The sequence below is a fragment of the Lagenorhynchus albirostris genome, chromosome X (assembly GCF_949774975.1).
Source record: "Lagenorhynchus albirostris chromosome X, mLagAlb1.1, whole genome shotgun sequence".
NCBI lineage: Eukaryota > Metazoa > Chordata > Mammalia > Artiodactyla > Delphinidae > Lagenorhynchus > Lagenorhynchus albirostris.
In genome coordinates this window covers 1,044,738-1,058,710 of record NC_083116.1, presented here as the reverse complement: position 1 = coordinate 1,058,710, position 13,973 = coordinate 1,044,738, and the positions used below count along the sequence as shown (strand labels likewise).

At 47.3% G+C, this 13,973-nt stretch overlaps 1 protein-coding gene across 2 annotated transcripts; it reads left to right on the top strand.

Moving 5' to 3' along the window:
• The first annotated feature begins 4,968 nt into the window (after nucleotides 1-4,968).
• On the top strand, nucleotides 4,969-6,616 carry LOC132513929 (fibrous sheath CABYR-binding protein-like). Of its 2 annotated transcripts, none has more exons than XM_060138575.1 (2): nucleotides 4,969-5,610; nucleotides 6,438-6,616. In XM_060138575.1, the coding sequence occupies exons 1-2, from the start codon at nucleotides 5,062-5,064 to the stop codon at nucleotides 6,450-6,452; spliced, it is 564 nt and encodes a 187-aa protein (XP_059994558.1). In that variant the 5' UTR covers nucleotides 4,969-5,061; the 3' UTR covers nucleotides 6,453-6,616. The 2 variants fall into 2 exon arrangements, with proteins under 2 accessions (XP_059994558.1, XP_059994557.1); XM_060138574.1 differs by having other exon boundaries at nucleotides 4,969-5,706.
• The last annotated feature ends 7,357 nt before the right edge of the window (nucleotides 6,617-13,973 follow it).

Here is a 13,973-nt window from a genome sequence, read left to right as displayed (position 1 = left end):
TCGTCCCCAGCGGACGTGAGACACAGGCGAAATCAGTAGTGTGGGTGGTGCCTTAACCATATCTCCTCCAGCACCCTTACTGTGCATTTCCCATCGCCCATGGACGCGGAGGTCGCCCACCAGTTGCTGAGTGTATACTTTCTAGTCCCAGAGCCCATTCAGAGGGAGCTCAATGTGGAGGGCCCCGTCCTGGTCATGTGGGTTCTACAGGGGTCTAGGGAGGGGCTGGTGGCAGGTGGCCAGAGCCAGGCTCAGGCCAGGTGGAGCTGTAAGGGAGGGTTAAGCCTAAAGAAGAAGTGTGCTGCTCTGGGATTGTCGGTGTGGGGGGACAGGGAGGGACGTGTGCCTCCCCAAACTTGAATTTTATTTTTCCCTCCCTTTTAGCCGATTCACTGCTGAAGACTTTGGCCAACTCCGAAGTTCCATCATCTTCTGTGTGGACCAGCTTTCCTGGGTGGTTCACATCTTGCAGTACATTTTTACCCAGTTTTTCGTTTAGCGTCAGCAGGCCCCAGGGCGCTAACCCTAACTTATGTGTCGTGTCCTTGGCGGCCTTCCCTAGGGCATTGCTTTCTTCCGTGGTCACCACTTGTTGCCGCCTCGTCTTTTGCCTGTACTGGCCCTTGGGCGCTCAGGGTCCACGTATTCTGTTTGGTGATTAAATGTTAACTGCAGAAAATACAGCTGAGCTGCTGTTCTGTGTCTGAGTTTAGTTTTAGCTTCTGCACCTCCTAATATTCTTGCATTTGTGCTCAGGTTGGAGGGGAGGTCTGGGATTCAGCTATTCCGGTAGCACACCTAATTGAAGACAATGTCAGAAGTGGAACAAAAAGAAAATTGTGTCCTGCCATTCAGTGTTAATTTTGGAATATTTTCTTAGTTCTATATTTACATTTTTATATTAACGTATAACGCCAGAATACTAAGTAAGAGTTTGTGGCTTACCGACCTTGTTTCAGGTCTGCAAAGAAAAGTGCTGGGGCAGTTGGTTAAGTGTTTGGGGTGAGGTGATAAGCTCCCTCTAAAACAGCCTGTATTCTGCAACCTTGCTAAACTCACCAGTTGATAGTAATAGGTCTTTTTATAAATCCCATGGGCCTTTCTACATATACAGTCATTTTGTCTGTAAATAAAGGCACATTTACTTCTTCCTTTCCAATCGATGCATTTTAACTGATTTCTGTCATAACGGTTTGGATGTTCCTGCCTCTTTGCATGCCCGGTAAGTTTAGATTGGATGCTAGGCATTATAAGATTTCCCTTGGGTGCTGGATGTGTTTCTATTCCTGAACTTATTCTTAAGCTTTCTTCTGGGATCCTATTAAGTGACTTGGAAACAGTTTGAACCTCTTGAGTCTTAGTTTTTTTGTTTGTTTTTTTGCGTTACGCGGGCCTCTCACTGTTGTGGCCTCTCCCGTTGCGGAGCACAGGCTCCGGACGCGCAGGCTCAGCGCCATGGCTCACAGCGCTAGCCGCTCTGTGGCATGTGGGATCCTCCCGGACCGGGGCCCGAACCCGTGTCCCCTGCATCGGCAGGCGGACTCTCAACCACTGTGCCATCAGGGAAGCCCCTGTGTCTTAGTTTTTTAAGATTTGGTTTTTGAGACCAGAGCAGATCTCAGTGTAGGATTAATTTTTTTTAACATCTTTTTTGGAGTATATTTGCTTTACAATGGTGTGTTAGTTTCTGCTTTATAACAAAGTGAATCAGTTATACATATACATATGTTCCCATATCTCTTCCCTCTTGCGTCTCCCTCCCTCCCACCCTCCCTATCCCACCCCTCTAGGTGGTCACAAAGCACGGAACTGATCTCCCTGTGCTATGTGGCTGCTTCCCACTAGGTATCTGTTTTTCGTTTGGTAGTGTATATATGTGCATGCCACTCTCTCACTTTGTCACAGCTCACCCTTCCCCCTCCCTGTGTCCTCAAGTCCATTCTCTAGTAGGTCTGTGTCTTTATTCCTGTCTTACCCCTAGGTTCTTCATGACCTTTTTTTTTCTTAGATTCCATATATATGTGTTAGCATACCGTATTTGTTTTTCTCTTTCTGACTTACTTCACTCTGTATGACTGACTCTGGGTCCGTCCACCTCACTACAAATAACTGAGTTTCGTTTCTTTTCATGGCTGCGTAATATTCCATTGTATATATGTGCCACGTCTTCTTTGGATTAATTTAATTAACTGAAATCTTCTGTGTTTGAGAAGGCTATAGTTAGAAACAAAGACTCATACACTCTCAGAGTGGTGGTAAAATCTATCTGGACACTTGATTGGCATTTCCTCTTAAATATTAAGATATGCATATCCTTTGACCCACCTTTGGGAAACACTCACAGAAAAACTCTTGTGTATGTGAACAAGGCAGCATTGACCACAGTGTTAATTACAGTGTTTGTCATTGTGAAAAATCGGTAGAATGTACATCAACAGGGGAAACGTTCAGTAAATCACAGCAAGTCCGTCCTGGTGGAGTACCATACGGCAGTCAGAGCACAGTAGATAGCTGGGAACTAATATGGAAAGAGATGAAAGCAAATTGCAGAATTCTGGGTATGGCATATTCCTGTTTTTGAATACATTCCGACCATATGACCATGTGGGGAAAGGCAGAGTCACCACCTGGAATGAGCCACCCTGCTTTCAATGTCATCACTGGGCATTAGGGAGGAATCCTTTCACTATTTAGATTTCCATGTTGTTTAAATATTTTCATAAGGAATTATTAGTTTTGAAATGATTTTCCTGTGGAAAACAATAGTCTGCTCCATTCTTTTCCCTTTAAAACCACTTACTTAACAAACTTTAATTCAGCAAAGGTCTGTGTGGGAGGATTAGGCAGAGGACATCCCCCTGAAGTGGATGTGGAAGCCCAGAGTCAGGGGCTGGGAGCTGATGGGAGGGCCAGTAACAGGGCACATGCTCTATTAAGAGAAGCATCTTTCCTAGTGTTGGTTTTTTAAAAGAACCATTAGAAATGGATTTTCAATTTGATGAAAATTCTGCACTGCTGTAGAGGACATCTATGGGTTTTGTCACCCAGCATCCGTGTCCCTTCTCTTGGTACCGGTATCCTCATGTCACCCTAGAAAATCTCCCCTTTCCTTTTCTCTCGGCCACTATGGTTCTGATAGAGTTGACGTCACCTCTGATTCCAGGGGTGGGCATGTGGCTCAGGCCTGGCCAATCGGAGCACTGCTTTCCTCCGGCCGTGGTGATCCCATCCAACCAATGACACTTTTGGGGCTGCAGGAGGGCAGACTGGTAATGGACAGAGGGGAAGCTAGAGCAAGAAGAAGACACATCTCAGAGAACCGAGTCCTGGATCCAGCCATGCCTGAAGACAGGAACTACCTCTGTACCTTTCGGTTATACAGACCCAGAAATTCTGCCTTTTGCTTAAGCCAATGGGAATATTTTTGATTGTCTCTGTTCTACTCGGTTCCAAACCCTCCAAGGGGCTCCCTGTCAAAGTTGAAAACAAAGCCTTACGGTGGCCTGAAAAGTCCTACGTGATCCAGCCTGTATCCTCTCTGGCTTCGTCCCTTCCCCTTCCCCTTTCCCCTTGCTTATTTTTTGTTTTACATCTTATTGGAGTATAATTGCTTTACAATGGTGTGTTAGTTTCTGCTGTATAACAAAGTGAACCAGTTATACATATACATATGTTCCCATATCTCTTCCCTCTTGTGTCTCCCTCCCTCCCGCCGGCACGCTATCTTATTGTGTGTCTGTTCACACAGTTGTGCCCACAACCTGACAGGGAGCCCCTGAGCGAGGGATGTGTCCACGCTCCCCGCTGGGTCCCCGAGGGTAGACAGGCAGGTGAGAGAGACAGACCGAGAAGGTCAAAAGCTGACTCAGAACCAGAAACGAGAGGAACTGGAAGGAAGGGAAGGCGAGCCAGGGATGCCCCCCACCCCAGGGAAGGGGCAGCCGCTGCCGGGGCCACTCCACCTCCACTCGGGAGGGAAGGCTGCCGGGCCTGGAGGCGCAGGGTTGGGAGGACTCTCCAGCCAGGGGGTAGGGATCAAGTGGCCCGGACTGAAGTCCCTGCTCCTCCTCGGGCTCTGGCCCTGGTGCAGTCTCCTCCCGTGGCAGCAGTGGTCGCTGGCAGACACCCACACCCCCCCAGTCAGTGCTGCCCCCAGCCATGCCGTCACCCCGGCTGTACCTTTCCTGTTGTCTTGACCCCCTTCCAGACACAGAAGTAGACCGTCACCCAGCAGGCCAGCGGACACAGGGTCATCTCTCAGCTGAGGGCCCCCGGAAACGCCAGGCCCCCGGAGAGCCGCAAGACTTTGTTCCTGGGGGAGGGAAAGCCCATGAGGTCTGTGCCACCAAACGGCCAGGAGACTGGGGGTGTCCCTGGGGTGGGGCCCTCCGCCCGCCGCCCCCGCTGCCGCAGCCCTTGCGTCCAGCCGGTCTCCCCCATGCACCTGGCCGGCCCGGGCCAAGCCTGCAGCCTGGAGTCGCTGCAGTCTGTGTTCCTGGAGCCTTAGAGCCCCTGTTGGCCCGGCCCCACGCCGTCCCCAGCAGGCCCAGCAGCAGCCCCCCGCTTCCCTCCCCAGGCGGGCAGGCACCACCCACTACGCATCCCTGGCATCATCCCCCCAGGGCCGGGCCCCGACACACGCACTCGTGCCCACGCACACACATGCAGGCTCGAGCTACGTGTGGGAGACCAGAGGGCTGGCGGGGCCTGGCCCAGAGGTGCCCGACTCCCTTCCAGAACTCGATGACAGGGACCTGCGTTCAGCAGGCTGGTCACACGTGAGGGTGGCTCAGCTGGCCCCAGCACAGACTTTGAGGTGCACGGGGCTCGCCTGGGGTTTGCCGGTTTGCTGGGAAGCAGTCACGTGCCCAGAGGCCTCGCAAGCGTGACATCCGGGGAAGGGCGGCAGGGCCTGTTTGCGCAGGCGCCCTGGGAGCCCCAGTGACGTCAGCCGCCGAGGGGCGGAGCTTCCTGTGGGGGCCTCGTTCCCTCAGAAGCTCGTGCTGGGCGTGGAGGGCAGAAGCGAAGCCTGTGGCAGCATGGAGGCCGCAGCCCGAGGCGATGGCGGCGGCGTGGCGAGAGGTGGTGAAGGCCAGGGCGAGCCAGATGGAGCCAGAGGTGTCGCACAAGACGTTGGAGGTCCACAGGCCTTGCAGCTGCCGCCTGCTCCTGGGCCGAGAGGAGATGGTTTCCCCGGGGCGGGCAGACGCCGAATATGGCGTCTCCGTGGCCACGCCGTCCCACGGCCTGGTGGCCAACCCGCACCGCACCCAGGTGGACGCGCCGCGCCGGGACCAGGTGGAGACGCCGCCTACGGACCAGGTGGACACGCCGCGCCGGGACCAGGTGGAGACGCCGCGCAGGGACCAGGTGGACACGCCGCGCCGGGACCAGGTGGAGATGCCGCCTACGGACCAGGTGGACACGCCGCGCCGGGACCAGGTGGAGATGCCGCGCAGGGACCAGGTGGACACGCCGCGCCGGGACCAGGTGGAGACGCCGCCTACGGACCAGGTGGACACGCCGCGCCGGGACCAGGTGGAGACGCCGCGCAGGGACCAGGTGGACACGCCGCGCCGGGACCAGGTGGAGACGCCGCCTACGGACCAGGTGGACACGGCGCGCCGGGACCAGGTGGAGACGCCGCGCAGGGACCAGGTGGACGCGCCGCGCCGGGACCAGGTGGAGACGCCGCCTACGGACCAGGTGGACACGCCGCGCCGGGGACTGGTGCACACACCGCCTCGGGGCTGGGTGGGTTTGTCGGGCCCGTGGGCAGAGGATCCGGAAGCCAACTGCTCCAGTTATATTCTGTTTGAGGAGAGGCCGAGGGATGCGCCTTCGGGAGCCAGTGGAAGGGGGAGAAGGGGGTCAGCCCGGGGATGTGGAGGGGTGGGGGAAGGGGGAGCAAGACCGTTGGAGGCGCTGGCCTCGTGGGGGAGGGGTCAGCGGGGGCGGGGAGAGGTGGGGGGCGCGGGGGGAGACGGCCTGAGGGACCAGAAGGGGGCGGAGCAGACCTGGAGGGGGCCGAGACAAGTGCGAGCGGCCTGAGAGCACGCAGGCCTGCGGCACAGGCCAGGTCGGGAGCCGGTTCCTTGGCCGTGCCGCCACCGGCTCCTTCCCGGTGCCCCTCCGATGGCCCGTGGAGGCAGAGAGGGCCTGCCAGCCCCCGGCGCCACATGGCCAGCGCCACCGAGGGGCGGTGTGGAAGGAGCTCGCAGTGTGCGGCAGCACCCTAGCCGTGTCAGTTCTCCGAGGGGCCCCGGTGGGGGGCGGTGGCAGGTGGCCGGGCTGGCTCTAAGCGTGAATTGGAGACCCCCAGAGGCGGGGTCTGAGGCCGTAGACCTGCGCGCCGAGCCTGCCGCGCGCTGAGCGGGCAGAGCATTAGGCGCACAGTTAGCACATTTCACTGGGTTTTCTCTTGCTCTCCCTTTTAGCCCAGTGAGTGCTGAGGACCCGGGCTGACTCCAGATTTCCATCACCTCCGGTCTCAACCAGCCTTCTCTGTTGCTGCGGACCATGCAGCACTTTGTGCTCCATGTTTTCACTAAGCCCGGGCCAGGAAAGGGGGCGTAGGACTAACCTAGCGCCTCTTCCTAGGCAGGGCGTCCCTCCCCGGTGCGTTGATTCCTACACCAGTTGCCACTTTATTCTGGGGCCCTAATTGTTTGCTTGCATTGGTCTTGCGCCCGCTTGGCCCAGTTGTTTCCCTGTTGCTGGAGGAGGAGGTGCTGAAACGTTTGTTACGGCAGAAAATAAAACTGAACTACTACTCCGTGTCTGAGTATATTTTCAGGTACTGCGCCTCCACGGTTTCTTGCTTTGTCCTTGGTTTCAAGGGAAGGTTCTGGGCTTCAGGTATTCTAGTAGTACAAGGTAATTGAAGACGGTGTAGGAGATGGAAGAAAAGTGAAATGCATTATGTCGTGTCATTCAGCGTTAACTACTATCAGTATTTTGGAATATTTTCTTAGTTTTATACTTTCATTTATATATAGCAAGAAGATAATGTAATTTTTGCAAGTTCATGGTTAAGTTTTTTCCTGAATTATTTTCATTTAGCATATGAGCTTTTCTCCCCTGAAATTTCTTCAAAAACACGTACTTGGTTGCATAAAAGAGGTACTATAAGCGTTAACATTTAATACGTTTCCAGTTTTCCCTATTATAAGAAACGAGTCAGTGGAATTCTTCTGTGTAAGTATTTGCCTGACTGGTTATGTCCTCAAGGTAGATTCCAAAGGGTAGAATTGCTGAGGTAAAAATTCACTTTTCTATTGATTTTTAAGGCTGTTGGTGTACAGTACATGGTTGCTGCTCAGAAAGTGTGCCCTCCCACCAGAATTCTAGTTTGCCCACCACCTTGTACCAGTAGGTCTGATTCCTGCCAAAATAAAAAGCTTAGTTTGCAGAAGATCAAACAACCCAGAAACACTGGAACTGGAACTTTGTGGTCTACTGACCTTGTTTCAGACGAGTGAAGAAAAGTTTTGGGACAATTAGTTAAGTCTTTGGGGGAGGAGTTAGCCCCCTCTAATGTATAGTGTTTCCTGCAACCTCGCTAAATTCCCTTATAGTTTTAGTAGCTCTTCTGTGAATTACATCATATTTTCTACATACATGATCAGGTGGTCTGCAGGTAAGGTAGTTTTACTTTTTCCGTTCCACTTGGGATGCCTCTTTGTGATTGATTTCTCTCCTAATGGGACTGGATTTTCCTGCTGCTTTTCGTGCGTGGTGATTTTATATTGGACGCCAGACATTGTGACATTTTACCTTGGATGCTGGATATTGGTGTTCCCAAACATATTCTTGAGCTTTTTTTCTGGGACTCTGTTAAGTTACTTGGAAACAATTTGAGCCTTTCAAGTCTTCCTTTTGGTGAGAACAGGGCAGGTTTTAGTGTAGGAATAATTTAACTAATTAACAACCTCCACTATTTGTTAGAAACAGAGACTTTTATACTTTATCAGTTGGAGTGTTAGTAAAGCTATCGGGACATTTATTTGGCATTTTACATTGAAGTTTAAGCTGTTCTTACCCTTTGGCCTACCTTTGGGAATCTTTCAGAGAGAAACTCTTGCATATGCAAACAAGGCAGAATTAACCAGAATGTTAATTATAGCATTGAGTAAAAAAGCTTCAACTGAGTAAAGATTCAGTAAATTACAGTAAGCCCATCCTAGTGGAAAACCGTGTGGCAGTTAGAGAAAGAGCAAGGTAGATAGCTGGGTACTAAGAAAGATTAAAACAAGTTGAGAATCTCTGCGTGGTATATGCTATGTTCTCTGTATGGTATGTTCTGTTCTCACACTGTGCTGCCACCATGTGAATGTGTGGGGATATGCATAGTAACTACCTAGAGTGAGCCACCTCCACTATCAGGAATGCTCATCTCCAGACATTAGCATTAGCGAAAGAAACTCCCACCTGGTAAATTTCACACGTACGTACTGTTTAAATATTTTCATCACGTATGTATTCCTTCTGACATAAGTATTTTTATTTTGGGAAAGTACAAATACTGTTCTGTTAGATTAAGGAATAATCTTTCCTAGTCTTGTTCCTTTAAAACATTGGACATTGATTTTGAATTTGATGAAAAGTCTGCACCACTGTAGAGGACATCTATGGGTTTTGTCACCCAGCATCCGTGTCCCTTCTCTTGGTACCGGTATCGTCATGTCACGCTAGAAAATCGCCCCTTTCCTTTTCTCTCGGCCATTATGGTTCTGATAGAGTTGACGTCACCTCTGATTCCAGGGGTGGGCATGTGGCTCAGGCCTGGCCAATCGGAGCACTGCTTTCCTCCGGCCGTGGTGATCCCATCCAACCAGTGACACTTTTGGGGCTGCAGGAGGGCAGACTGGTAATGGACAGAGGGGAAGCTAGAGCAAGAAGAAGACACATCTCAGAGAACCGAGTCCTGGATCCAGCCATGCCTGAAGACAGGAACTACCTCTGTACCTTTCGGTTATACAGACCCAGAAATTCTGCCTTTCGCTTAAGCCAATGGGAATATTTTTGATTGTTTCTGTTCTACTTTTTTTCACTTGCAATAGCAAAGTCTTGAGTATTAATGAATTGAGGGAATCATAATTTTATTTAATCATAAATTTATTTATTTTCATAATTATAATCATATTTATTTATAATTGAGGGAATATTTTTGATTGTTTCTGTTCTACTCTTTTTCACTTGCAATAGCAAAGTCCTGACTATTAATGAATTGAGGGAATCATAATTTTATTTATTTAACTACTGTGGTCTGAGGACTTGGCCCTCCTTTATTACTTCAAGGGAGAAATAGGCCTCTTTTCTTGTTAAGGGATTAGCTCCTTGCTGATCAACTCATATTGTGGTAGAAAAGGAGACAAATGAGTCAAAGGAGGGGAGGCACTGCAAGGGGCAGCTGGAGGAAAGGGACAAGGAGAAGGACCTTCCCTTTCCAGACAGGGCACCGAAAATTGGCCCAGAAGTGGGCCATATAGTGGATTTGGAGAAGCCTGTGCCTTCCACATTGTTTTCAATAGCTGTATAATATTCCACAGAATGTGTATACCATAGTTATTTTAACCAATCTCTTGTACATAGGCCTTTAGGCTACTTATAATTTTTCAGTATTATGAACCATGCTGAAATTAATACCCTGGTACATTTGTTTTTGTGTAACACATTATGTACAATAGGATTTTAGAAGGAGGCTTGTTGGGTCAAAGAGTAATCTCTTTTTAAAGTGTTTGATATGTATTACCAAGTTGCCCTCCAAAACGTTTGCATCAATTTAACTCCAACCAACTGTGTATGAAAGTGTCCATTTTCTTACTTCCTACCCTCTATTTGGCAGCTTAGCCCGCCATAATAAAATAATAATAAAATACCACAGACTAGGTGTCTTAAACAGCAGAACTTTATTTTCTCATAGTTCTGGAGACTTGAAGTCCAAGATCAAGGTGCCAGCAGGTTGGTTTCTGGTGAGGCCTTGAGTTACAGACAGACACCTTCTCGCTGTGTCCTCACATGTCCTTGTGTGTGTGTGTGTGTGTGTGTGTGTGTGTGGGGAGAGAAAGAGAGAGCTCTTTGGTGTCTTGTTCCTCTTCTTACAAGGACACCAGACCTATTGGATTAGGTACCCACACTTATGACCTGATAAATATAACCTTAATTACCTCTTTAAAGTCCCTATCGCCAAATACTGTCACATTAGACAATAGGATTTCAACATACGAATTAAGGGGGGATACAATTCAGCCCATAATGCACACCAAGCAGGACATTTTCAATCCTTTAAATCTTTGCCCATATAGTAACCAAAATCATATCTCAATATTGTTTCACTTTCTTTTGATTTCTAAACTGGTTTAACAATATTCATATGACACCTGGCCACTGGTAACTCCTCTTCTGAGAACTGTCTTTTCATATCCTTTTTTTCTATTTTTTAATTGTAATAGTCATATTTCACTTATTGATTTGAGAGTGCTCTTTATATGTTAAAGATATCAAATCTTTGCTGTAATTTGAAAACGCTTTCCTTCCTCATTGCTTCATTTTAACTTTGGTCATACTTCTTTTCTATATAGAAGGTTTTTAAAAACTTTTAAAATGTATTTAAGTCACCGATCTTTTCATTATGATTTCTGTAGTTTATGTCCAATAGAAAGCCTTACCCACTACTGTAAAACTGTAGAATTTGTCACTCATAACGTCTTCTAGTACTTTAAAATTTTAATCCACTAGGAATTTATTTGGGTGCAAAAAATGACATTGACCTAATTTTGTTTTGCCCCCAAAGGTTAGTCAGGTGTTGGAACGTTATTTATTTATTTATTTATTTTTAGTTTTTGCAGTACGCGGGCCTCTCACTGCTGTGGCCTCCTCCGTTGTGGAGCACAGGTTCCGGTCGCCCAGGCTCAGCGGCCATGGCTCGCGGGCCCAGCCGCTCCGCGGCATGTGGGATCTTCCCGGACCGGGGCACGAACCCGTGTCCCCTGCATCGGCGGGCGGACTCTCAACCACTGCGCCACCAGGGAAGCCCTGGAACGTTATTTATTTATAACGTTTATAATCCGTATTTCTCGACCGAGTTGAAATGTCATCGTCACCAAAGTTTAACCCCCACCTTTGTTTATTCTTGCAATTTGTTCTTCTAGCTAATTCGGGTTGAGTGATCTGGGATGGCCTCTCTGAGGAAGTGACCTGAAGGATTCAGTACAGAAAGTTGGGATTGGGGAGGGAGAAGAAAGAGACAGAGAAAGACAGACAGACATTTGATTGGTTCAGCTTAAGTTGCCTTCCCAAGAATGCAGGGAATAACGTGAGGACAAGAAGGGGATGAGAGAGAGGAGATTAAAGCATCAATGGATTAGAGGACTGTTGAGTTGGGGATGCTTGAACATTTGAGTTTTTCTGTTTTTTACTATTATAAATAATGGTGTTGTGAATATTTTGTTTAAAAGGGTTGCATACACACATGTGTAAATATACAGAGTCCGAGGTTTAGTGATGAGAGAGTTTTCAGGTGGAGTTCATAACTTTGCAAGAACTATGCATTCCCACATGACATATTTATGCAGGTCTCTGTAATTATAGCATATTACCTGGTTAGGGAATGAGGGAACATTACTCTACCATGCAGTAGGGTGAAGGATAGGTGGAGAAAGGCCAAGATATGTGTCTGCAAAATTGACGTCCAAAATAAAAAACAAGTTCCATATTCTCACGGAAGGTAGGGTTTATCAGCCAGGATGCCAGCAGTTGTGTCTAAGGGACCAAGCCAGAGATGTGACTGGAGAGAAAATGTAAAATTAAGTCAGCAGTCAGAGTGAAACCGAAATTGAAAGAGTACATAAAGAGCAATGGTGAAATTACTTGGATTACACAAGTCAGAAGAAAGCTGGTCTAGATTTTACTTTTCACAGAAACATTAATTTCCAAAAGAATTAAACTTGAAATGGGAATAAATGAAAGCATACAATTAAATAGAAAATATGAAACCATAAAAATGAAAGGAGAAAACATTGATGAAGACATTTATGCATGATACAAAACCCAGAAGCCATGCATGAGTAAATATGAATCAATGTCCGAACACAAAGAAATGTGAAACGTATTTATGGCAGAAAACACCGTGAAAGCATCAAATTGGGAATCAATTGGGATGATTCTTTATAAACCAGATAGTAAAAAATGCAGGAGGGCTTCCCTGGTGGCGCAGCGGTTGAGAGTCCACCTGCCGATGCAGGGGACACAGGTTCGAGCCCTGGTCCGGGAAGATCCCACATGCCGCGGAGCAACTAGGCCCGTGAGCCACAACTACTGAGCCTGTGCGTCTGGAGCTTGTGCTCCGCAGCAAGGGAGGCCGTGATAGTGAGAGGCCCGCGCACTGCGATGAAGAGTGGCCCCCGCTTGCCACAACTAGAGAAAGCCCTCGCACAGAAACGAAGACCCAACACAGCAAAAAAAATAAAATTAATTAATCAATAAACTCCTACACCCAGCATCTTAAAAAAAAAAGAAAAAAAAATTTAAAAAAAGGCAGGATACAAAGTGCAGAAGGCAAAAAAATAAAATAAAATCAATGTCTAATTATACAAAAATGTTAAACTCTGTTATGAACAAAACACCATAAATAAGATGAAAAGACAAACGAGTTAGGAAAAAATCAGTGACACAAATAGCAAACTAAAGAAAATGTCTTTAAAATGTGAAAAAAAACCCAAAAAACTCTTAGAAATCAGTACATAAAAGACAAACAATCGAATAGGGAATTGTACAAATGACAAGAACATGGCATTCATGGAATAAGAATTATAAACAGCCAAATTGGTACTTGATGTGATCTTATTTATGTAAAAAAACATTGTAAATGCAGGTTAGCATATCCTAGGAAAAAATCTGGACGAATACACATAAAACTGCTCATAGGGGTTAGTGCAGAGACATTATGAGGAAAAAATTTTATTTATTTATTTATTTATTTATTTTTGGCTGCCTTTGGTCTTTGTTGCTGCACTTTGCGCAAGCAGGGACCACTCTTCGTTGCAGTGCACGGGCTTATTGCGGTGGCTTCTCTTGTTGCAGAGCATGGGCTCTAGGTGCGTGGGCTCAGTACTTGTGGCTCGTGGGCTCTAGAGCGCAGGCTCAGCAGTTGTGGCACACGGGCTTAGTTGTTCCGCGGCATGTGGGATCTTCCCATACCAGGACTCGAACCCGTGTCCCCTGCATTGGCAGGCGGACTCTCAACCACTGTGTCACCAGGGAAGCCCCCTATGAGAAATTTTAACTTTCTAATAATGCACCTTTATGTAAAGCATAAATGATTTTATTTCATTAAAATTTTTTTAACCATTTATAAAATTGAAGTATAGTTCGTTTACAGTGTTGTGTTAGTTTCAGGTGTATAGCAAAGTGATTCCATTACACACACACACATATTGTTTTATATATATATTCTTTTTCACATTCTTTTCCACTATACTTTATTACAAGATATTGAATATAGTTCCCTGTGCTATAGAGTAGGTCCTTGTTGTTTATCTATTTTATATATAGTAGTGTGTATATGTTAATCCCAAACCCCTAATTTATCTCTCCCCCTCTCCCTCTGCTATCCTCTTTGGTAACCGTAAGTTTGTTTTTTATGGCTGTGAGTCCATTTCTGTTTTCTAAATAAGTTCATTTATATCATTTTTTAAAGACCCCACATATAAGTGATATCATATGATATTTGTCTTTCTCTGTGTTACTTCACTTAGTATGCTAATCTGTAGGTCCATCCAGGTTGCTGCAAATGGCATTGTTTCATTTTTTTATGGCTGAGTAATATTCCATCGTATCTATTCCCACATCTTCTTTATCTGTTTATCTGTCAATGGGCGTTTAGGTTGTTTCCATGTCTTGGCTACTGTGAACAGCACTGCTCTGAACATAGGGGTGCGTGTATCTTATTGAATCATAGTTTTGCCTGGACA

Excerpts from the sequence above, each read along its gene's own strand:
- LOC132513929 (XM_060138574.1), top strand. The coding sequence starts at position 5,062 with ATGGCGGCGGCGTGGCGAGAGGTGGTGAAGGCCAGGGCGAGCCAGATG.